This window comes from Cornus florida, unplaced genomic scaffold (genome assembly GCF_030987335.1).
Source record: "Cornus florida cultivar Cherokee Brave unplaced genomic scaffold, ASM3098733v1 CherokeeBrave_3.0.0_Hap2_Chr02, whole genome shotgun sequence".
NCBI lineage: Eukaryota > Viridiplantae > Streptophyta > Magnoliopsida > Cornales > Cornaceae > Cornus > Cornus florida.
In genome coordinates, this window is record NW_026775572.1 from 10,371,193 (window position 1) to 10,394,742 (window position 23,550).

At 35.8% G+C, this 23,550-nt stretch overlaps 1 protein-coding gene across 2 annotated transcripts; it reads left to right on the forward strand.

Annotated features, from left to right (window-relative positions):
- The first annotated feature begins 6,355 nt into the window (after positions 1-6,355).
- Positions 6,356-11,097, forward strand: LOC132293549 (F-box protein At3g17710-like). 2 transcript variants are annotated; one of them, XM_059791085.1, is made up of 2 exons: positions 6,356-6,472; positions 9,445-11,097. In XM_059791085.1, the coding sequence occupies exon 2, from the start codon at positions 9,482-9,484 to the stop codon at positions 10,739-10,741; it is 1,260 nt and encodes a 419-aa protein (XP_059647068.1). In that variant the 5' UTR covers positions 6,356-6,472; positions 9,445-9,481; the 3' UTR covers positions 10,742-11,097. The 2 variants fall into 2 exon arrangements, with proteins under 2 accessions (XP_059647068.1, XP_059647069.1); XM_059791086.1 differs by lacking the exon at positions 6,356-6,472 and adding an exon at positions 6,861-8,491.
- The last annotated feature ends 12,453 nt before the right edge of the window (positions 11,098-23,550 follow it).

The window sequence follows — 23,550 nt, forward strand, 5'->3', positions numbered from 1 at the left end:
CCAAAGTCTGAAGAAACGTATTATAAAAAATATTATGCATAGTAAAAGTTCCTATATATATATATATATACACACACACACACTAAGTACGAAAAATTCGTTTGGAAATAAAAGAAAAAAAATTTCAAACCAAAAATTCATTTCATAAAAGAAAAAAAACATTAAAAAAAGAAATTTGCTTATGGATTGGAACTTACTCAGAATTGCAGAGAGAAACTAAATTGTGTAAAATGAATGATCAGTGAGAAATAAAACAACGAACCACGAAGAAATTAAAATGAAACAAAGCGGTACCTGAGAGAGGCTTTAGCGAGAACGTTTTGGAAGGAAAATCTAGTGAGTAAGATCTCGAAATGACATAAATTAACAGCTCTTGGAGATCGAGTAGCTGGTAGAGATCGAGACAGAGGAGAGACAGCCTGAAGAGAAGCCTAGGGCTTCAACTTTGTAATCTCAGATGAGATAATGCCGAAAGAGAGACGGGTTAGCAAACATCAATCAAGGGCTTCAGCTGAGAAAAAGAGATCGAGCAGTGAGAGATCGAGATAGGGTAGAGGAGTCTTGCAGCTGAGATGGAGATCGAGCAGTGAGAGATCGAGATAGAGCGGGTTAGCAAACATCAATCAAGGGCTTTAGCTGAGAAATGGAGATCGAGCAGTAGAGATGGAAACAAAGTACAGGAGTCTTGTAACTGAGAGATCGAGATAGAGTAGAGAGGGGAAATGGATGAAGTAGGGCTAAATGAAATTGAAATGGGAAAGTGGAATATAGTGTTAATGGACCCAAAAAAATGACGCAATTTAGGCACCAAATATTCTATATATATAAATAAGTGGAGGGAAAAAGTGGAGGGAGGGGAAAAATTGGAGGGAATGGGAGAGCCATTACCAGCGCTTTTTTTAAAAGCGCTAATAAAAGCCTAATCTAGTGAATTTTAGAAATTAAAAAATTTAGAAGGACATTATATATAATTTTTTTTATAAATGTAAAAATAAATTAAAAAATAACCATATTTTATACTAGGGCCACTAGCTCCGCCTCTGAAAGTAGGTAAAGAGAGTTAACCTAAGATAATATAATTTAACACGGACTTAACTTATATAAAGTGGGAGTGAGCGATTTCGAGAGCGGAAGTATGAAAGTGACAAAATTATATTATAAATAGTGAGAATTTGAACGAGAGCGCTCTATAAACATGAAAGTAAAGGCTAAATCAAATTAAAAAAAAAAAAAAGATTATGTAATTTAGACACGAACCAAACGATGTGCCTCACTTGAGTTTTGTCACGCAAGCTTAATCACGTTTTGGGTGAGCCTTGTCTTGGACGTGCTAATGTTGGCAAAGCTACAGTCGGTGACGGCGAGGAAGCGAGAAAGACCAAACCAGAAAAGCTTTGACGTCCATGACAACCTAAAGCTCCGGCGAGCTACAGTCCGGTAACAGCAAAGTCTCAAGCAACGGCACTGCTCCATTCTACTCCAGTGACAGCGAACAGAGAGCTTCAAATGTCCATGCAAAACCGACTAGAGCTTTGAGCTTTCAACTTTCATGAAAACAGAAGTGTGCCCGAAGCTACTTCAACGTTGAAGACAGGAAAAGACCCAACGTCCATGCAAGCTCCAATGCAACTCCGGCAACTATGAGCAACTGTACGTAGCTTCCATCCGCTCCGGCAAGTGTACAGCCTCTAGTCCGGCGACGCTTCATGCAACGCAGACCCATTTCCGACGACCGCACACTGACCCAGTTAAGTCCGGTGAAATGCAGCTGAGTTTAGTGAGTTTCATTGCTCTACCAAGACAACGGTGACAAACCAACCTGAGCCAACGACGACCAAACCACGGTGAGGAGCTCTAGCGAACAGATCATAGAACAAATGGGATCAGAAGAGAAAACATTTTGTTTATTTAGTTTTATTATTTTTTTATGGGACACGGATCCTCTCCCTAAGCCACCTCTTTCCAAACTAAATCCAACGGTTTTATTAAGACGCGTGTTCACTTACCTAAGACGCGTGTTCACTTACCTATACTACACCGTTTTGGCATCAAATGGACCACACATAGGTTTTGTGCTTCTTTTCTCCCCTCCTCCTCCTCCTACTGTCTCCCTCTGCACCCCACCAACGAACCCCGCTGCCTGTCTCCCTTTTTCTCCAGAAAGCAACCCAATATAGCTTGATCCTCAAACCACTCTCTGCGTAAAGTGAAACCCAGAACTACTTCCACGAAACAAGACACCCACTAGAATTGATCTTCAAAACAGTCAAAATTTTCTACTCTCACTCTCAGAAATTGAAATCCAAAGACAGTTTATCAGAAACAGAAGATACCCATAGAGCTCTTTTGTTTCTTGATAGAAAATAAAGACAATTTAAAAATAAAAAATAAAAAAAAATAAAAATAAAAAAGAGAAAGCCAAAAGAATCAAGTTTGAAAAAATGACCAGAGGAAGTATCGAGATTTAAACAGAAAATAACAAAAGCAAACAATCGCATTCAAAAATCAAACCTCTTCCAAATTTCTCTCATAGAAGAAAATGACAGAGTCTGCTGTGTTCTGTCGCCTGGATTCTCTATCTAGAATATTGTAATGCATACGCATTATTTACAGTGTTGTGGTAGAGAGGTGGAGGTCCGGGCAGTCACCACGGGAGATGGAGTCGCTACCGCCTGCGGAGAAGACGATAAAAAGGGAGACGGCAGCGGGATTCGTTGGTGGGGGTGTAGAGAGAGAAAGTAAGAGAAGGAGGAGAGAGAAAAGAAGCACAATAATCCGTTTGGTATCAAGATGGTATAGTATAGGCAAGTGAACCCGTATCTCAGTATCAATAGTTGGATTTAGTTTTGAGAGAGATGGTTTAAGGAGAGAATCCGTGTCCTTTTTTATTAGAGATATTTTAAATTTTTTAATTGTAAAATTAACGTTTAATTTAATTTAAAGATTTTGTATATTTTAACGGTATTTTCTGTCATTAACTATAATCATTAACTTAAAATACTCGTAATTTTTTCCTTTAAAATTAGTTTGCAAACATATAAAGGTAAAATTAGAATATTGCTTACGGGGTTAATAAATAAATAAAAAAAAGGAGTTGAGAATATCGCTCCCTTCCAATTATTAATAAATTTTAGTTCATTCAGAACGCACAACAAAATCCAAAATCTAATCCCATTCCTTTTCTAATTCCAAATTTGGTATCTAAAGTGTGTATATATATTATAGGATAAAATGAAAAAAAAAACTTTCCTGAACCATTAACGAATCCGCAATTAATTCCTAAATTACTAAAGTTGCAACTAACCTGTAATTTTGTTGCAGATAGCCCCTCAGGCCAAGCTCCGGTCAGATCTTGCCGTAAAAGTGACCATGTGATGGTCACGTGTTGCACACTATAATTTTAAAGACCATAATGTCCTTATGAGCATCAAAAATACACTAATGCCCTTTATGTGACTCTTAACACCCAAAAACTCAACACCCAAACGCACCGTTATCAACATATTGTTCATCGTAAATTCAAATATATATATATAGTTAAAACCAGTATTCATCTTCTTCCCCATCTGCTTTCTGAAAAGAAAAAAAAAAAAAATCTGTTCACCCCATAAGAAAAATCACACAATGATGAAAGCAAAAAAGAAATATTGGCCTCAAATCTCCAAACCTTCAGTGGGAATCGAAGTTTCAACGATGAGTTTGCATCTTCGTCGGCAAGTAGCAGAACACTCTACAACAATTCTTTATACTTCTCAGTCGTCAATACACACCCTTTATATACACCCCCCAAATCCTTCGAACCCTAACCCAATTTCAGAAAAATCCTAAATAATTTTCCAAATCAACTTCATACCTCTCAATCGCTCCCAATATCTACATTGATTCCTGCAATATTTGCATCAATCCCACCTAATTTACACCTCAATCACAAAAAAAAGTTCAATCATTCATGCATGAAAAAGAAAACAGACAGACACACACACATATATAGAGATATTCATATCCGTCTCCATCGCGATCGCCATCGTGAACCCATTAGCAACGCAATCGAAGCCAACTCCTCTACCATTGTCGCCATCCCCGCCGATGGCACCATCATCACCGTCCCCACAACTACACCGCCGGCTCCACTCCCATGGAATAATCAGGTTTTCTGTTTCGTGTAACCACTCCAAGGAAAAACACCAGTCTATCTCCACTATTGCGATGGAGACGAATTGGTTGACTATTATACATTGAACTTGTGATTTCTGTGATTATTACAGAGGTTTTTTTATTTTTTATTTTATTTTCAGTTTCTGATTTGTTTTAATTGTTTGATGTCAAAAGGAGGAGAGAATATTAGGTACCCGTCAGCATTGACACCTGCTACCCCAATCCAATAAGAACATGACATGTTACTAACTTTTCACATGAGCATCATACTCAACATAGCAGCAAGCCACTGACGGAGATGTCGTCAACTTTCTTTCTCTCTCCTCAGCCCTCCATCCCACTTTCTTTCTCTCTCCTCATTGCTCAAAGTAAATTTTTTTTCAGAAAACCAAGTCGGGGCCCTATGTGCGCCATCGCCGCCCACTCCGGCGTGAACGAATCACCATCAACGAGTACCAAGTCAAACGTGCTGGTATGCACAACAAGAAAGCCGGATTGGACTCCCTGTGCGAACAAACAAAGACCCAATAACTTCCATCCATACCCTTTTTAATCACTTAATAATGAACAAAAAAAATGAGGATTTTGAACACAAGGCTAGATAACCAGTATAGGTTTCGTAAGTGAATCGGTTGTCGGCCGCTTGTGTCAAAACCGGTAAAGCCAACCGGCCAATTCTTGCCGCCGATGCCGCACCGCAAGGTCACAACCGACCTCTCCACAGCCCATCGCCGGCTATGCTGCCATTGCCATCGTCATCGCTGCACCAGCCGGCCGAACCAGTCCTCTCCACAGCCCATCGCCGGCCCATGCCGCCATCGCCATCGCCGCACCAGCCGGCCGAACCAGGATTCCTCTCCTGAAATCGCACATCGCCGATTCAGTGTTTGCCGACGATTCTTTCTCGCTGTCGCCATCATCGTTCTTCACCGGATTCTCAGCAATCAACGTACTTCTTAGATGGCCCATCATCCAAATCCTTGCCTGAAATTGCACATGGTATAAAGATAATGGAACCATTCAATGTTCGTGGGATTTCCAAATACACCTCAAATAGATAATTAATTGCACAACATCATGGGATTACAAAATTATACTACTATAGGGGTACATTCAGATACTGGAGTTATACTGGGGTTTGAATTCCTCAATTTAGCTCGGAATAAAAATTTTAAATCACCTTCTTGGCCAATATTATCCAAGGATTCTGCCGAATTCAAGTCAGTGAAGTAAAATTCTTTCCAAAATTTGTATTTTGATTTGATGACACCAGCTAAATCAACAAGAACAAATGCTACATAATAAAGGCAAGTATAAGTTATTTATTTATTTTTTTTTTTTTTTAATTGGATGGATATTTTTTATAGGTTGCTCCAGCAAATTAATGAGCCAATGTTTGGAGGTGGTGGTGCTGATGGAGGTATATTTTTAACATCTTCCTAATGAATTTGTTTTCAATGAACTCTACCGTAATTTTGGGTGTCCTTTTGACAGCCATACATAGAGTTGCTGGTCCAGAACTCCGAGCAGCATGCTATAATGTCCCAGAAGTCCAACTAGGAATTCGATGCCCCACAGGAGAAGCGAGGATTACCCTGTAGGTGATACCAAAAATAAGTCTTGCAAACCATTGTTATGTGGGAAATAAGAATTTCGTCTCAGGCCCAATCGAGAACTTGGCTCCCCGAAAAAAGCAATGAGGAGAGAGAAAGAAAGTTGGATGGAGGGCTAAGGAGGGAAAAAGAAAAATAACTTGGTTCTCTGAAAAAAGCAACGAGGAGAGAGAAAGAAAGTGGGATGGAGGGCTGAGGAGAGAGAAAGAAAGTTGACGACGTCTCCGTTAGTGGCTTGCTGCTATGTTGAGGATGATGCTTATGTGAAAAGTTAACAACATGTCATGTTTTAATTGGATTCGGATAGCAGGTGTCAATGCTGACGGGTACCCTTGGGTACCCAATATTCTCTCCAAAAGGAGATAACAATGTTAGCTGGCCAAAAATAAATAAATAAAATAAAATGTTAGTTGGCAAATTTTTATTGGTCATGAGATTACATTACCTACGTCATCCTCCACAAGGTTAAATATGTCTTAACAAGGTTATTTTTATTGGTAGTTTTAACAAGGTTAAATATGTCTTTTAATTTATATTATATATATATATATATGCTTAATAAAAACCCTAATCTCCCGGTACGTCTTACTATAGACACTTTGGGTCTCTCCCTCATCCTCTCGGGTCTCTCTCTCATCCTCTCGCCGGTCTCTTTTGTGTGCTCCGTCAGCCTCACCATCACTGGCCGATCTCTTTAGCCACAGGTATGTCTCTCTCAACAGTCTTTGTGTTCTCTTTCTTTACACATCTCTTGTCCCTCTCTTATAGGTGCTTTCAAAAATCCTAATTTAACCTACAAATGCAGCAAATCCTTTTTAACCTACAAATCCAGCAAATCCTGCATTAACCTAACAGATCCTTTCAAATCCCTAATTTGTTCTTTCTTTTTTCTCCCTAAATTTGTGTTCCACCCATTAACCGAAATAAAACTACAGTGCACTACCTATAAATATCTGTATAAAGTTAGACAAATTAGTCCATTTATTCACCTCTTAAGAGAAGTGAAAACCCTATACTGTATGCAATTTGGAGAATTCATATAACAGATTGATTGTGTGGAAATTAAATGGGGCGGGTGGGGTTTTTTATTTATTTATTTATTCTAATAAGACTTATTTATCTATAAAAAAAAATTTATGCCTGGCTTCTGATCTGACATTGTGATTTCATCTTTGACAATTTTTTTAACTAACAGACCCTAAGGGTATGTTTGGATAGAAGGGGAGGGGAGAAAAGAAAAGAAATGATAGTATTAGTTAGGAGAGACAAGAAAAGAAAAGAAAAGAAAAGATAGTAATAATTTTAATTCGTGTTTCGACAGATATGGGAAAAACTAAAAGAAATGATAATTATTGTTGTTTGGATAAGATAGAGAAGAGAAAAGAAAAGAAAGGATAGTGACTAAATTACTATCCTATTCTTTCATAATCACTTTACATATTATCCATTTTCAAAATCTCACATATGATATTTGGAATGTTTCTTTGTGATAGTTCAATGCAATGGATAAAAACTAAAGTAAAAATGAAAAAAGAAAAAAATAAAATAAAAATAATGGAAGAAAACAAAATTAGGACATAAATGGAATAACTTTTTTTTATATTAATTTGTGGAGGGTATTTTTGGTATTAAGAATTTACAACTCCCTATCTCCCCCTATCTCTCCCTATCTTCTCAAAATGGGATAGTTATCCCTCACTATCTCTCCCTATCCTCTCTTTTCTCTCCAATTAAGTTACCCAAACACACTCTCACACTATCCTCTCTTTTCTTTTCTCTCCCTATCCCACCACATCAACCCTACCAAACACACCCTACATCCTAAATTCTGAAGGCATATATATATATATATATATATATATATTATTTATTTATTCTAATAAGACTTATTTATCTATAAAAAAAATTTTATGCCTGGCTTCTGATCTGACATTGTGATTTCATCTTTGACAATTTTTTTAACCAACAGACCCTAAATTCTGAAGGCATATATATATATATAAATTAGAATTACACTTTATCTCAATTAATTCATATGGTTAATATTTAATTCTATATATATGTTGAATGTTTCAGTTAGCTTAGGCTATAAAATCTGAAGACCCTCTTTCCATTAACTAACAAACCCTCTTTCGCTTTCCCTCATTATCATCAATCTTTATCTGCTATAATTGAATATTTGGAAGATTTCACAGATTTTTCTAAATCTGCTGAACTCTCCTTTTCCTTTTCTTGATTCTCATTCTTTCGTTCTCTTATGGCTAGTTTGGTGTTCTCTTATGGCTAGTTTGGTGTGATGGAATGGAATAAAAGAAAGTGGAATGGAATGGTTTTTTTTCCATTATCGTGTTTGGTGCTATTTTTAAAGTTGGAATCATCATTCTCCACTTTTTTCTTGGAGAATGGTCATTCCATTAAAATCATTTCACCCTCAAACAAAAGGAATGACCATTCCATTCCATTCCCTCATCCATTCTCATTCCATTCCAATTCATTCCACCACACCAAACTAACCCTTACATAATAGCTGATGTTTTCCCGGTCCGGTTCACCAGGTTTGACCATGTACTACCATGAATTTTCTTTCATCATCTTTTGAGTTTGATCCTGATGCAGAAGGAACGCTAGCTAAATAGTTAACACATGCAAGTCGAATGTTGTTTTCTAGGAGCCTAAGAGACGGACAAGATTCTCCTAGCTTCACTTCAACTAGATACATCTAGGTGAGTTGAATCATATATATATATATATATATATATATATATATATATATATATATATATAATATTATCACCTATTCATTGAAATCTATATTCTTATTCACCAACTCTAAATAAAAAATTTATACCTAAATTTGTAGATTTTTACACAAACTCTTAAATTATTTTCAACTGTAATTTCCAAATATCCATTTTATGCTGAACTAATTTTAAGAGGGATAGTAATTAACAGCGTTCACTGGTCGATACATTATACCACTCCAGCCAGGCCAACAACAATTTTGGTAGGAACTACGGATTTTACTTTTGTAAACTTGACTGAAACTGAAAATAATAAATGTCTGAAATTGCTTGTAAGTATGGTAGGCACGCGTCTGAAATTTCTCCTTCAATCAGTCACTGGTGTTTTTCAATAGAGCTGTAAGGTGCATTTTTAGTCAAACAATACCATGTTCATTAGTTAATTAGATTGTTGATGTGGGGCCTTAACAATCGTAGGATTAAATACTTGTAGATGCTTGGAGACAAATTTCCTTGGAGAGGATCCATTCCCAATTTAACTTATAAATCCTTTTAAAATGCGTTTGGATAACATCCTTTTTCGATTGGGTATGGCTTCAACTATTCCGCCAATTAGTTAATCATAGACATATTTTAGTTAATGGTCGTATATATACCAACTTATGCGGTCAGGTCCAGAGCTCTGATTAAAAATTCTCAAGAGGAATAATCTAATGCACTGATATATGTATGACAAATTAGTCCATTTGTTTTTTGTTTTATTTTATTTTATTTTTTTGACTTATTTATCTTCAAAAATATTTATGTGTCTCTTTAACCAATAAGCTTCTGATTTGACCCTAAATTCTGAAGGCATATATATATTTATATGTATCTCAATTCATATGGTTAATATTTAATTCAATATATTGGTTGAATGTTTCTGTGGGATGTAGAGCTAGCTTAGGCGAGAAAAACTGTAAGCAGCATAGCATGGGAAGCAGAAACAGAATCAAAAGCAATGACAACTCGAAATGCCTGCCTAGAGAAATCATCGATGAGATACTAACAAGAGTACCTGCTGAATCACTTGTTAGATTCAAAATAGTATGTAAGTTTTGGAAAACCATCATCTCTGATCCAAAATTTATCAAATGTCATCTTCTCATATGGGAATCCAAGCCTGCAGTCTTGGTCAGTGAAGATTTAACCTCCCATCGCTTGCTTCTTTCGGATATCGAACAGAGAGACTCCACAGATTTTCCTATATGTATTCCTGATGATTACACCCATATTGTTGCCTCTACTGATGGTTTATTACTTTTTCGAGATTATGTTCTTCCTATTTACAAAAATGTAGGAGGAGTTCTTCATGCCCAAAAAGAACAAAAGCTTTGTGTTCATAATCCTGTTACCGGCATTCAAAAGAAGTTACCTCCAAATCCAAATTTGGGCTTTGATGGTGGCATTTTTTTGATAGTACATGATGCTTCAATTCAAAAATATAAAGTGATGGTTTTTAAAGATCGGGCACGTCTTCTCCCTAATGAGATCAACTTAATTACGATAGACCATCAGAGCAGTGGATGGAGGAAATTGATCAGTCCATCTACATTTTGCCTAGAAGGTGTTTTCAAGCCTATCGCTGTGAATGGGATATTGTATTGGCTAGCATACAATTGTGATGTTGTTCCTCGAAGATTAAGGGGCATGGACATTGCTTACAATATTGAGAGTGTTTATTCTCCTCGGGTGGCTTTTGTGCAATCAATGGATATTGGTACCGAGGAATTCGGGCAAAAAATATGCTTGCCATGTCAACCAAAAAGAGGTTCTGAACACCAACTTATAAATTGCAACTTGTTAGTGATGAAGGGATCAATCTACTTCTCAAACCCGGCTACGGAAATGGAATTAGTGTTATGGATGTTGGAGGATTTGGGTAATCATATTTGGGTTAAGAAACATAAAATATGTCTTCTTTCCATTGTTGGTAAGCCTAATAGTCTGTCAAGTTTCTTAATGGATGATTCATTTCACCCGATTCAAATGGTGGGGAATCAAGGATTGATGATCATTCGACATGATTGGGATGATGGTTACATGGGTAGTAGATTTGGGAGAAGTTGGTATTTGTACAACTTAAGGAGCCAGGAATTGAAAGCTATTGTCGGGACACCTATAGCGAAAAGTCATAGCGTCTATTCTGGTCTGGTGATTACTCATGTCAAAAGTCTAGTTGGGTGGAATTGAAACTATCGTCGGGACTGACTGCTAAAGTGAAAAGGTGGTCAGGGGATTCCTCATGTGAAAAGTCCGAAGATCTTTTTAATTTGTGAGTTGTTTTTACAAAATACTGCCTCCTAGAATTCCCTTTTGCGTTAAGAACTGAAGTATTTATATTCCTTTATGTAGCTAGCTTTGGCTGTCATTGCTGTGGGTATTTATTCCTTGATGTAGCTAGCTTTTGTTGTGTTATGTTGTTACTGTTGTCATTGTTATTGTAATAGTTAATGTGATATTTTCTAGTGTGATATTTTCTACTTAGCTATGAAAATATTTATTATTTTTTTATTAACATTTTTCAATGATTATGATTTTTTCTTTCATTCTCAATATTACTAATGTAACGACTTTCGAGTGAACAAAACACTATGAATGTTTTACAATTCTTAGTGGAAGTAATCTCCCATCCCTATATATATAGGGCACAAACTCTGGATGAATAACTTTTCGAAAGTATAAAGACCTAGAATGCTTTGCCGGGCATGCCCTTGTCTGTCAATACGTTTGTGCAAAAATAGGAGATTATTGATGCCCAAATTTATTTATTTATTTTTTTAGCCATCAGTGTAACTAACTCATATATCAACTTTGCTCATTTAGAGTTTCGAACTCTTACCATCTATTTTGAATGAAAGGTTGGACCTGAGCCATAAAGGCATTCCCACCTTGGTATTTCTAGTTTTAACACAATTTTCATGTTTCTAATAAAGATAAAACCATTTTTTATGGAGGAAGTAAAGGGGCTTGAATTTTTGTCGCAGAAATCTGGTATCGGATTTTGGCGTTAGATTGGGTTAGATGAAGGTGAAGGCTCACCAATCCTTAAGCTTTTAACATAAAAAATGATTAACCCCATAGCGCAATCATAAGCAATCCGGCACTTTCTAGCCATCTCAAATTCTTCCTTCTTTTTAGTTGAATATCTCAAATTATTTGTTCTTCTCTCTTAACTATAAAGTTTTTGTAGCCCTATTAATTTACTAAGTATACTTATAAAATCATGCACAAAAATAATATATAGAGAGGAGTAGACGACTAGTTCACAGCATAACTGGTGTCCATGAGTCGACTCTGAGTGTGTCTCAGATGGAATAGAAAGGAGGAGTACCATAAAAATTAGATAATCCAATAATAATATTATTGAAGCATCTTTGCTTGAATTTTGAGTGCTACAAAAAGATGATAATTGAAATCTTTTATTGCGGAATTTAACACAAATGCTCAAAAAAAATTGCCATTGAATTACAATGGGTGAAAAAAGTTAGCTGAGTGTGCATACTGAAGTGAGTGAAAAAATTCAACATTTGGGGAGATCTGCTGGTGGAGGAAGCAACTTTTGATTCGGAAGCTTTCCATCTACGACGAGACAAGCCAAGCCATCTTCAAACCCCAGCTGGTGTGCACTTCTAGGTGACAATGCATGAACCATACTCCGGTTGATAAATCATATATGCATGAAGCAATACCTTTCCTATGTATGCATATAAATATGAGTGTTTTAATTGAAAAAATCTATATCAAAGTTCTATCCATGTCTAATTCTCTCTCTTAATAGTGCTTATGTGCATGAAAGTGAATGCATGATAATAGATTTATTTTAAAGCCTATGTGACAGATTAATCACAAAAGGCCTCCAAAATGCAAGTAGTAGGACAATTTATTTTATTTTATTTTATTTTTATTTTTTTTAAGACACCCTAGTGGTCTGACATATTGTGAATTGACATTATTACCCTTTGATCCATTAAATTATCAATTTATCGAAAAACAATTCTTTTTAATTGACTAAAATACCCTAAAACCCACCCCCACTCATACTAATAAACCAAGCGCCCCACACCCCCGTCAGATCCACTGCCACCACTACACAGCCTCACCATAGCCGCCACCACCTATATTATTGAATCTTTCTAATTTCTATTTAGGCATTTTGCATTTTATTTATATGTAAAGCCTTTTTTTTTTTCGCAAATATATATATATATATATTTGATTTGAAGAGGATTTGAGTGACCAATTTTATGATTCACTATTTCCTGTCCAAGCAGCCTCCAAAGAGCCTTCTGTACATTATTCTAAAAATAACTCTACAATCTGAAAATTACACAAACTTATGATGTTATAAAGAAAATAGCCAAAACTCTGCAAACGTTTCCTGGAATTATTGGGTTCATTTTATGTTCCCACGGCACGAAGGTTGTTATATCTTAGGGGTGGCAAAATAGGTCAGGAACCATCAACCCACCCATATCCGCCCGCTTTTTAATGATTATGGGTGAATCATATTTAATTTGAGAGTTAAGATGGGTTGACCATATTCAACTAATATTTCACCCTTCACATAATAAACACATAATACACATCTATTCTATATTGCACTCAACTCATTTCTTTCTCTAAAATTCTCTCACTCACAATCCTCTCTCTCTAAATTTGTCTCTCATCAATCTCATTTCTAAGTTTCACTCTCTAGAAATTTCTTCTAAAAAAATAATTTAAAAAAATAAAAAATAATTTTAAATAACTAAAAAAAATAATAATTTAAAAAATAAAAAATTTTAAAACCTTTCGAAAAAAATAATTTAAAAAAATTTAAAAATAAATAAAAAAATTTAAAATTTAAAAAAATTAATTATTTTTTGTTTTTTAATTATTTTATTATTTTTTAGTAATTACCGAACGGGTGACCCTGTTCATTTTCAACTCACCCATTTTCAATCCGTTCAGAACGGGTTGAATATGAGTCTTGACCCATATTAACCTGCCCGTTTTCAACTCAACCCAAACCCAACCCAACCCGTCCATTTTCCACCCCTAGTATATCTTAACAAATTATTGTTGAAAACATTTTATTGTATCATGCCATCAACCACCTTGCCAGTTGCGAAGATGGATCATTTCCATTGATGATCCACAATGGCGAAATTGATGACAACAGCAGTGTCGGTGATGGTGAGTGGTGATTGGGTTGATTTGATGGGAGATGTGAATGCCTTTGTGTTCGTTGGGAGGAAGGACAGAAGGGCCTGTCGTCACCGGCGGCAGACCAATAGTCTCTGATGGCCACTAATCAATTCGTGTTTGATTGGAAACCTAGGCAGTGGTAAGTGGTGGGGGGTGAAATCGAAAGGGTGGGTTTTTTCTTGGGTTGTCTTCAATTAGGTAGCGGTGCTTGAGGAATGGGAATTGTACTTGATGGGGAAGGTAAGGGGGTGGTGGCGGTGGCGGCGGTAGTGGCAGAAGTGGAGGAAGGAGGCGGTGAGATTGTGAAAGGTGAGAATGTGGAAGCAGAGGGAGGTGGTAAATGTTGCAGTGGAGAAAGGGTGGAGGTTGCGGTGGTGGCGGCGGCAATGGTGGGTGGCAGTGGTGGCGGGGATTTGAAGTGGTGGTGTTCTTCCTCGATTTAAACTAGTGAGAGAACTGAGATTGATTTTTCCTTCGCCCATATGGGTTTTATATATATATATATATATATATATATATATAAGGGTAACAATGACTTTTCACAAGTTGTGATATTTTACAATAAAAATGAATTAAATATTAAAGGGCAATCTTGTCTTCTCTAAGATTTTAAGGCATGTTTGGCTCAAACTAATAATATTGAACACATCAATATTTAGTAGTGGCCTGTCGTGGGGTACAACCAAATTTTTGCAAAATAGTATGGCCAAGTTTTAAATTTATAAATGCCACTACTACCTCTAACTAAAAAGATAGCTAGGGTGAGTAGGGATCATCCCAAAGAATTTTTATGCGTGCTTGCAATGGAAACAATGTATAGAGTTAGTAGGTTGAGTGATCAAAAGGTGGTGTGTTTGGTTGATTAAACTACAAATTAAACTAAACAAGTTCAATGTAAAATAAGCAATTTAAATGAAATTTAGAAAAAACAAGAGAGTGAGGTCTTGGAGTCTAGAGGCCACCACTAAACATCACCATTCTAGACATTCAATGTATAATTAATGAGGGGAAACATGTGTTGCAATTTGAGAGTGTGTGATTGATTGTTTTAACAAATATGGATAACTAATTAAGCATATATTGTCTAAACAACCTAGTGAATAGCACAATAAATCAAACTAAGCCATTAATCCTTCCTTTAAGCTCACAATCCAAACACATCACATGGTTAGAGAATAATACTACTTGCATTCATAAGCATGGAACATCAAACAACAAACATGGATTGTCCTCCCATCTAACAACTAAGGCAACTACACTGCAACTAAGCTAAGGGCATGAAAATTAACTAAAGAAACTAAGGGAGAGGCACAATCCATCAAGACATGAGTATGAACCATCAAATAAACCACAATAGTATTCTATGAAGCACTATGCCGTAACAATCTCTAGATCCATAGCATTAACACACATAGATCTGCATTAATAACACAAAAACTAGAGATAAACACATGAACATCTATTCTAGCATACATAGACATATGGATAGAATGAAATGATCAATTGGAAGTATTAAACTATACAAATCATTGAAGAAATAAGATTCGTATATAAAATAAGTGTCAAAGCAAGATTACAACACAAATCCCCTCAAAATACAAAGCATTAGAGTCTAGAAGGCATGTTTAGGGCTAACTCTAGCCCCAAGAAGATGTTTAGCTACTCATTGAAGTAGTCATCCAACCTTCAAGGGCTATCTCCATGGTAGGAATGACATCCTTCTTGATGGAAACCCTAGAAGAATGGAAGAACTCCCAAGAATGTGTCTCTAGCTTCTCCTCCTCTCTTTTCTTCCTCTCTAAGAATGTTTCTAAGTCTATGAGATGGTATATGATATATGATGTAAAAGAGGCTCAAAATCCTTATATAGGTAGGTCAAGTGTCACACCCAATGGTCTGGATTCGTGCACTAGGGTCCTTGCAATGATTGCACTATGAGCCAACTTTTAATGAGCTAGAACTTATTTTTTTCAGACTTGAGGAGGTTAGATCGATTGAATAGAGGTGAGATCCATCGAATGTTGCAGAGATCGATCCATCATTGGCGGTGCCTTTTTGAATAAAGACAAATCTCTGAGATATTTTGGGATATTTTGGGAAAGAGACAAAAGTGGTAAGTGGTGTGGTAGGTGTGGATAAAATCGAATATTTTCGATCGATTGAAGAGATGTTAGATCGATCGAACTTGGTGGATTCTTTTGGATAAGAACAAAGGCTTGGTTCCATCTTGATATGTCCAGATCGTTGTTGCTTCGATTGATCAAAGGATTTCTGAGATCGATCGAACAGGCTGATTTTCACACTTTGCTTCTGCTTCCACTTTGCTTCTTTCTTCCATCCAGCTTGAGTTAGCTTCTTTAATGCTCTTATTTGACTGAATTAACTTATTTTGGGGATAAGTGCCTGAAAAGGGCAATAACACGAAATTAGTCTAAAACGGGAAAGTAAGATAGATAAATATCCTAAAATACCTGTAATACTCCTAATTTTAAAAGGATTGTCTCGACAGTTTAATATTTATTTGATTGCATTTTTTAATGGTTTATTTTTATTTGGTATCTGCCTGTTGTTTTAATTAATGTATTAAATGTTATTTTATTTATTTATTTTCTTAATTGGTTTAATTGTGGTGTTTTAATTGAATTAAATGTATTATTGGTTTTATTTATTTGAGTTACTATTTTAAATTGTTAATGTGTTAAATTGTGTTTTTTAATAGTTAAATGATGTAATTTATAAGTTATTTGAATTACCTGTTTTAGTTTAATTATTTGTCTCCTTTTACTTTTTTAAGTTAGAGGTTTTTCTTTTAAATCACACGTTGTGGCCGACTAGGATGTAAATTAGGGTTCCGCCTCTAATTGTACATGGACTAGGGTTATATTGTTCTAAGCCTATAAATATATCATTACGATGGTTTAGGGTTTTAAGAACATAACATAGAAACATAACCAAAAGTTTGTTCACGTAAGAGAGGATTGAAAGAACAGAGGCATAGTTAGGGCTACCAAGGAGGAAAAACAGAGAGAAACAGAGTACTTCGGTTAGGGTTTGGCTAGGATTAAGGCTGAACCAAGAAGAGAAGGAAGGAGTGTTGCTCGTAGGGTTGAACCAAGGGGCAACAGGAGAATAGAACAGTGAAGGATCGCCGGAAACTTAGAGACAACGGTGAAAGGTTTCGAACTGAAACCTAAAGGCAAGTTCTATTTCTAACTTTCTCTCTTTGACTCGTGTTCTTTACATGCCTAACTCAATTCTAGGGGTAGATGAACATTAAAATTAAATTGGTTTGCATGTTTGAATTGTTCTAACCAGTATGTGTTTATGAACTGTCAATTGCTTGTTTTAATTCTTCCTTTCATTTTTCTTTTTTAATTGAAGTTGATTATTGATGAATGATTTTTTTCAAATAATCTAGAACACTGGAACTAAATTTTAAATCAGTAGAAACCTTGACAATGGAGGACGGAAGTGATGGAAATCGCCGGAGATGAAACCGGTGAAGGAAAACGAGTGAATTGGGCAAACTGGACGAGGCGGCTCCCCACAAGGGTGGAGCCGACTCCAAGGGCTGTGGAGGCAGCTCCACATGGTGTGGAGCCGGCTCCACTCAAGGGGGAGGCGGCTCCCCATGTGGGGGAGGTGGCTCCACCACCTTTTGATGCAGTTTTGGCGTATTTTTGCTTTTGGGTTTGTTTTTTTGACTATTCCGGGGTAATCAGAGGTTGTGCATGGGAAGTTTGATGGTATCTAAGGTCTTGTTAAAGTTCCAGAGAGCAGGATAAGGGATAATGAACCACCTAGGGTTTACACCTTGAGCAGTATAAAATTCTTACATAATTTTGGTACACTATTTTGGAGGTGGATGATTTAAATTGCTTAAACTTATCTGTTGCAATTTTTTTGTGGATGGATTTATAGTTTAATTCATATTCTAGTGGTAATATATAAGCATGTTAGATTACAGAATTATTATACTCTTATAAAGGATAAATTGACGTATACATGTGTTAAAGGTAATGTTAATTCTTGGATAATTATGTAGTGGTATAAAGTAAGCATGTTCAAATATATATTTTGATTATGCTTATCACGGATAAAAGGATGTTTATAATTATTCTCTGTGCTATAAATTATGAGAGAATTATGTAACAGTGGTATAAGACAAGCATGTTAGTTTCCAAAATTCTATTAAGCCTTGTATGTAATTAATTGATGTAAACATTTATTTATGTTCTGTCAGTAATATGGATTTTGTGGATTAGTTGGTATTTACATTCATTATCTGTATTATCAATTACTGGATGGATGGATTGTATCACCGGTATAGGACAGTGGCATACTAGGAACGGATTAGTTTTAAAATACTAAATCCTACCTATACGGATTAAGGGAATGGATTATAAAATAACTTCTACTTATATTTAAGTCAGATTAGCTGAAACAAAGTTGAATGACTAACTGGATTACTTGCTTTGGATGTGTAAGTCAATGCAGCTGAACAAGCTGAACGGGTTACTGGATTACTTGCTATGGATGTGTAAGTCAGTGCAGTTGAACAAGCTGAACGGCTTACTGGATTTCTTATGGATCACTACAAGAAATTAGGTTTTTAGTGACGGTCGAATCTGTCCCTAAAAGTCCTAAGACCGTCCCTAATAATCGAAATCGACCGTCCCTAATAGTTGTGTCCCAAAAGATTTTTAGGGACGGTAAAAGTTGCCCGTCCCTAAAAAGTTCCCCGTTTGATTTATTAGGGACGGAGATACTGTCACAAATAGGCCGATTTATTAGGGACGGACTTACTGTCCCAAATAATACCGTCCCCTTTGATTTATTATTGGGGACGGTATTTACTGTCCCTAATAGTCCTTTTGATTCATTATTGGGGACGACATTTACTGTCCCTAATAGTCGATATTTTAGAGACAGTTTGTTGTCTGTCCCTAATTACAATACTTATTAGACACAGCTTGTACTGTCCCTAATATGATTTACTGTCCCAAATATGATTTTATTATTATTATTATTAAATTTGTATTATTGTTATTATTATTTTTTTTTTTGGTTTTTGCTCGGCTGAATTTGTGTTCTAGAAAAAGTTATTAAACGAAAACATCCGGAACTAAAAAATACATACATCCACAACATCATTCTAAAAAGAAAAAAAATTGATTATCACAATAATAAAGTGCCAACAAACCATCTCTTAATCTCATGATGAAACTACAAATTCTCCAATTTTGTAAACAACTAAAAGTATGTACTAGCTGCTTTAACATCAAATGGTTCCAAACATCCTCAAAAATTAAAACATCATTTTAAACTGAATGAAATCATGAAAATGCATGCCAAAAAATAGACATACCAAAATAGTTAGAAATCAGCTAGCTAGCCATCAAAAAGTTCCAAAATATATCTACCAAAATAATTGTCTTTATAGTTCATTCAGATGCTTGTTGGTGGTTGCTGATACCAGCTTGGCGGCTGTTGATACCAGCTTGGCGGGGTATGCTGCTGTTGGGAATGTGATGGAGAATGTTGATATTGGTGGAACCATGGTGGTGGCGGCTATTGGTGCTATTGTTGCTGCTCAAGGAGTTGTTGTTGCTGCTGTTGTTGCTGCTCAAGGAGGTTCTGAATTGTATCTAACTTCTCCTCTAAACTTGTAACTTTCTCCGTAAGTTCTGCATTTTTTTCTTCAACATTTTTCACCCTTTTTCTAGAAGCCTCTTCAAAAGATGAGGATAAACGCAGGCTTGGTGCTACAAAACCATTTCAGAACCCACGACGATATCCCTTTCTGATACCTAATTGGTTTTCCACTATCTCAACATCATTTACGATAAGACTGGTACCATCAGAATTGTGAGAAACTTCTGAAAACTTCTCTTTTATTGCTTCCTGAAATTAAGATTAATGTAGTTTTAAGCATCAATAAGTCAATAAAAAAGTAATATTGCAATCAATAACTGGACAACTTTTTTCATTCTAAACTAAAGAAAGGTTCTCAGTTCTATGGTCACCTTTTCTTCACTTTTCTGATTTTTTTGCATTTCTTTACTCTACTGATATTTCCTGCTTATTTTCCTCATTTGCAGTATTCTATTTTCATTTCAATACTGACAGTAGGAAAAAACACAAAATAAATGTGCTGTACTGGTATGTTGTTTAGCATTATTGTCTTCAATTTCACAAATAAGAGAATAGGTACTCCATATTAGTCTATGAGAGATATTTTTGTCATTTAAATTGGGGATAGCTTTGTCATTATATTTTTTTAATTAGTTGTCTTTTCACTTTCCTAACAATTAACTAACGGAAAAGTTAACCAAACCTGAAAGAGGTTTAGATTTTTTTTTTTTTTTTTTTTTTTTTTCACTGATCCATGATCAATAAAGGTAAATGTGAGAGGCGTCGGAGCATTTAACCCTAAAGATAACGATAAAAGTATTGCATTTATTTATTTTATTTTATTTTTTTAAAGGAATAAATATTTTGAAATAATTTAAAAATAAAAAATGGGCTATTAATACAGAACAGAGGAGTATATTATGTAGAATTGTAAATATAAATATTTTTTTGCACGATTTGTAATCTAAAATAGTGCCAAAATTACACAATTATAATTTGTCGGTTACAGCTGGACTAGGAATTTAAATTTGTCCTAACTTAATTAAGTGCTCTCTACCTGCTTGAGTAACACCCACTAACGTACACCTACTAATTGCAGTTCTTTATTTTGAAAAAGATATAATTGCAATTTATATTACTCTTACTACATATTTATTTTTAAATGATCGGCTATTATATACATAGTAATGATAAATTTAATTGCAATATTATAAATCTTATTGGTAAAGTATGGCAATATTTATGAGTATAAACGTAAAGAAGGGAAAATGTGATACCCCTCGGATCCGAGACACGGGTTGATCAGGCCCAAGCCCAAACCCGAGGGAATATCAAACAATTAAAGTATTTTAAACCGAACACAGATGACAAAAAGAACAACAAAGATATAATAAAACTGAAAGAAATAACAATAATAAAATCCTCCATGTGTAACTGAAAAGTGAAACTCCAATCCTCCAAAACTTCAAAGTTACAACTTGGGAATCCACTGATGGACTCCTAACTAAAAGTTCAACTGAAACTGAAAACTGAAAATAAATAATACTAGAAACATCGAGGGAAGTCCTACGTAATCAGATGGATGTGAGACTGTCCTCGACAAGCACGATCAAGTTCTAAGGCTGGAACCGTCCTGTACCTGAAAAGAATAATGAAGGAGTGGGTCAGACCCACGAGCAAGTTCTAATCTAACTGCAATCCATACAGTGACCCGATACGCAGATACACCGTAGACACCTCACAATATCTATCTAGTCCATACGTATAAATATATCCACACTAAGGGACATTCACTAGTCTATAATAGGGGTCTCAACCTGAATAGAAGGCAACATGCGAATACGCATCCAAGGGTGGGCATGAATACCTAGACCTAACAGGGTACACCTCGACCTATTATAACCAGCTACGCATCCCCTGCATATACGCACCCTAACCAACGAGTCTGAGACTCAAGCTCAACTCATGGTACCATAAACATATATATAAAGTCTGTCCAAATCCAGGGTAAGCAGTTCAACTATTTATTAAACTGACCTACAATAAACCAACTAGTTAGTCACTCAACTTATTCAGTGGATATGACTTAACTACCATCCGTTAATCCAGGAAGTCATCCAACTTGGTTACAGCTGATCTGACTTAGCCACAATTAGGATTCGATATCTTTTAATCCATTCCATTAATCCATTAGGTTAGGTTTATGCGTTTTGAGCTAAACCGTCCCTAGTATGTCACCGTCCCATACCGGTACATATAATCTTCCATATCCATGTAAATTACAACATATATAACAGTTCAATAATTTACAGTCCAAAAACCACCATCCAATACTTGCAGAAGGAATCTTAACAATCTAGCAAATAAAATCCAGTAATAATCCATGTAATTGCATCGGAGAATAAACTATTCTAACAATTAACATCCAACACATGTATAGTTCAAATTTAATAAAAACAATGACCCTATCATGTATTTAAAATTAGTTCTATAATAATATTATAGTCCAATAAATCGCTAGATTAAACTAAGCGATCTAGTTCCCTCCATCCGGTAACAGAATACTAAGTCATATACTTATACTGTGTTGTACCCTTTAGCACAGAGCCCCCACTATGCCACAAGTCCAATATATTACTTTAAAAGACTTCATCGTGCGTCAAAAATAAATTTAGAATCATTTTATAGCACCCTAAACCATCAGATTAAAATTAATCAACAAATCTCCTTCCAGCCGTTAACTGTACGCAAAGTTGTCAAATAGCGTACTGTTAATTCCATTTAAACTAAGGGGTAAATTTATACAATTCAAGACCTTAGTTACAAGTTAAAATTATTATTTAACACCCAACTAGAATTTTAAAACCGGTTAATAACCCAGATTGCCCAAACAGTGAACCTAGTACGTAGAAAAACTTAAAAAAAATTAAAATAAACCAAAAAGAACAAGGGAGCCTGCTCCAGAATTTGGAGCAGGCTCTTTTCCAGCCTAGAGCCGGCTCTAGGACTTCCTAGAGCCGGCTCCATTTTGTTGTGGGAGCCGGCTCCCACTTCCATGGAGCCGGCTCTCACCTCCTGTGTGAGCCTTCGTCCCCGGTGCGTGTTTCAGCTCTTGTGCTCCTTCTCCGGCTTATTCCTAACCCTCTGTTAGTTTTTAAAACCAAACTTAGGACTCGTAATTTAGTCTCAAAGCATTCCCCAAGATTGTTTACAATAGTTTTGAAAGCAATTACAGAGTTTAATCAGGCCATTTAAACTAGCGTTGTTGAAGAACGGCACTGAAACTAAATTGCAAGATCAGTTTTATCGCAACCCCTCTGTTCTTCCTCCAATTTTAAATTTGAAGTCTTAAATTACATCTAGAATCCAATCAGACCTCGGTTGATTTCAGTAAGATTCCAAATAAAAATTAAACCAGTAAGACGTTACGCCAATACAGAGTCAAGAAAACATACGTGCCATAATTGTTTTGTAAATAAATTTCACAGATAAAGTGATCAAGTAAAACATATATAAAACATGCATGGTTCAGTTTAAGGCCAATTAATCTCCTAGAGATGTCCAGGTGCACAGAACACAAGCCAAAGGGAAGGAGAAAGAGAAGAACTTGCCTGTGATTTCAATCTTGAAATCCCTGTGTCGTCTCTAAGTTTTTCGGCAATTCTGAACGCCGCCAAGCTTCCTATAACTCTGTCTCTAATCCTTACTCAACCTTCTTGGTCCTCTCTGTACAAATCCTCTTAAGCCTCACTCTGTTTTCCCACAACTGCTCTCTGTTTCTCTCTCTCTGTATCTCACGGTCTCTGTTGTTTTTACAGAAATTCCGGTTAATTATTCTCAAACCCTAAACCACCGTGACACACATACTTATAGGCGTAGTGATTAAACCCTAATCCATGTAACCTTAAGCCAAAGCCCATCTCGGCCCATAAACCGACCTAAGATAAATACCTACGTCGGCCACCTATGTAAATGCAACCCTAAATTTAACTGTAACTTAAAACAGAATTAAATGAAAAAAACAATTACATAATTAAATCCACTTAACTAATTAATTTCAATTAAAAACCCAATTAAATAATTAAAACACTTAATTCAATTTAAAACACATGACACATAGGTAAATAACAAATAAACCAAATAATCACATAAACAATTTAAGTCAAAGTTCAAATAAC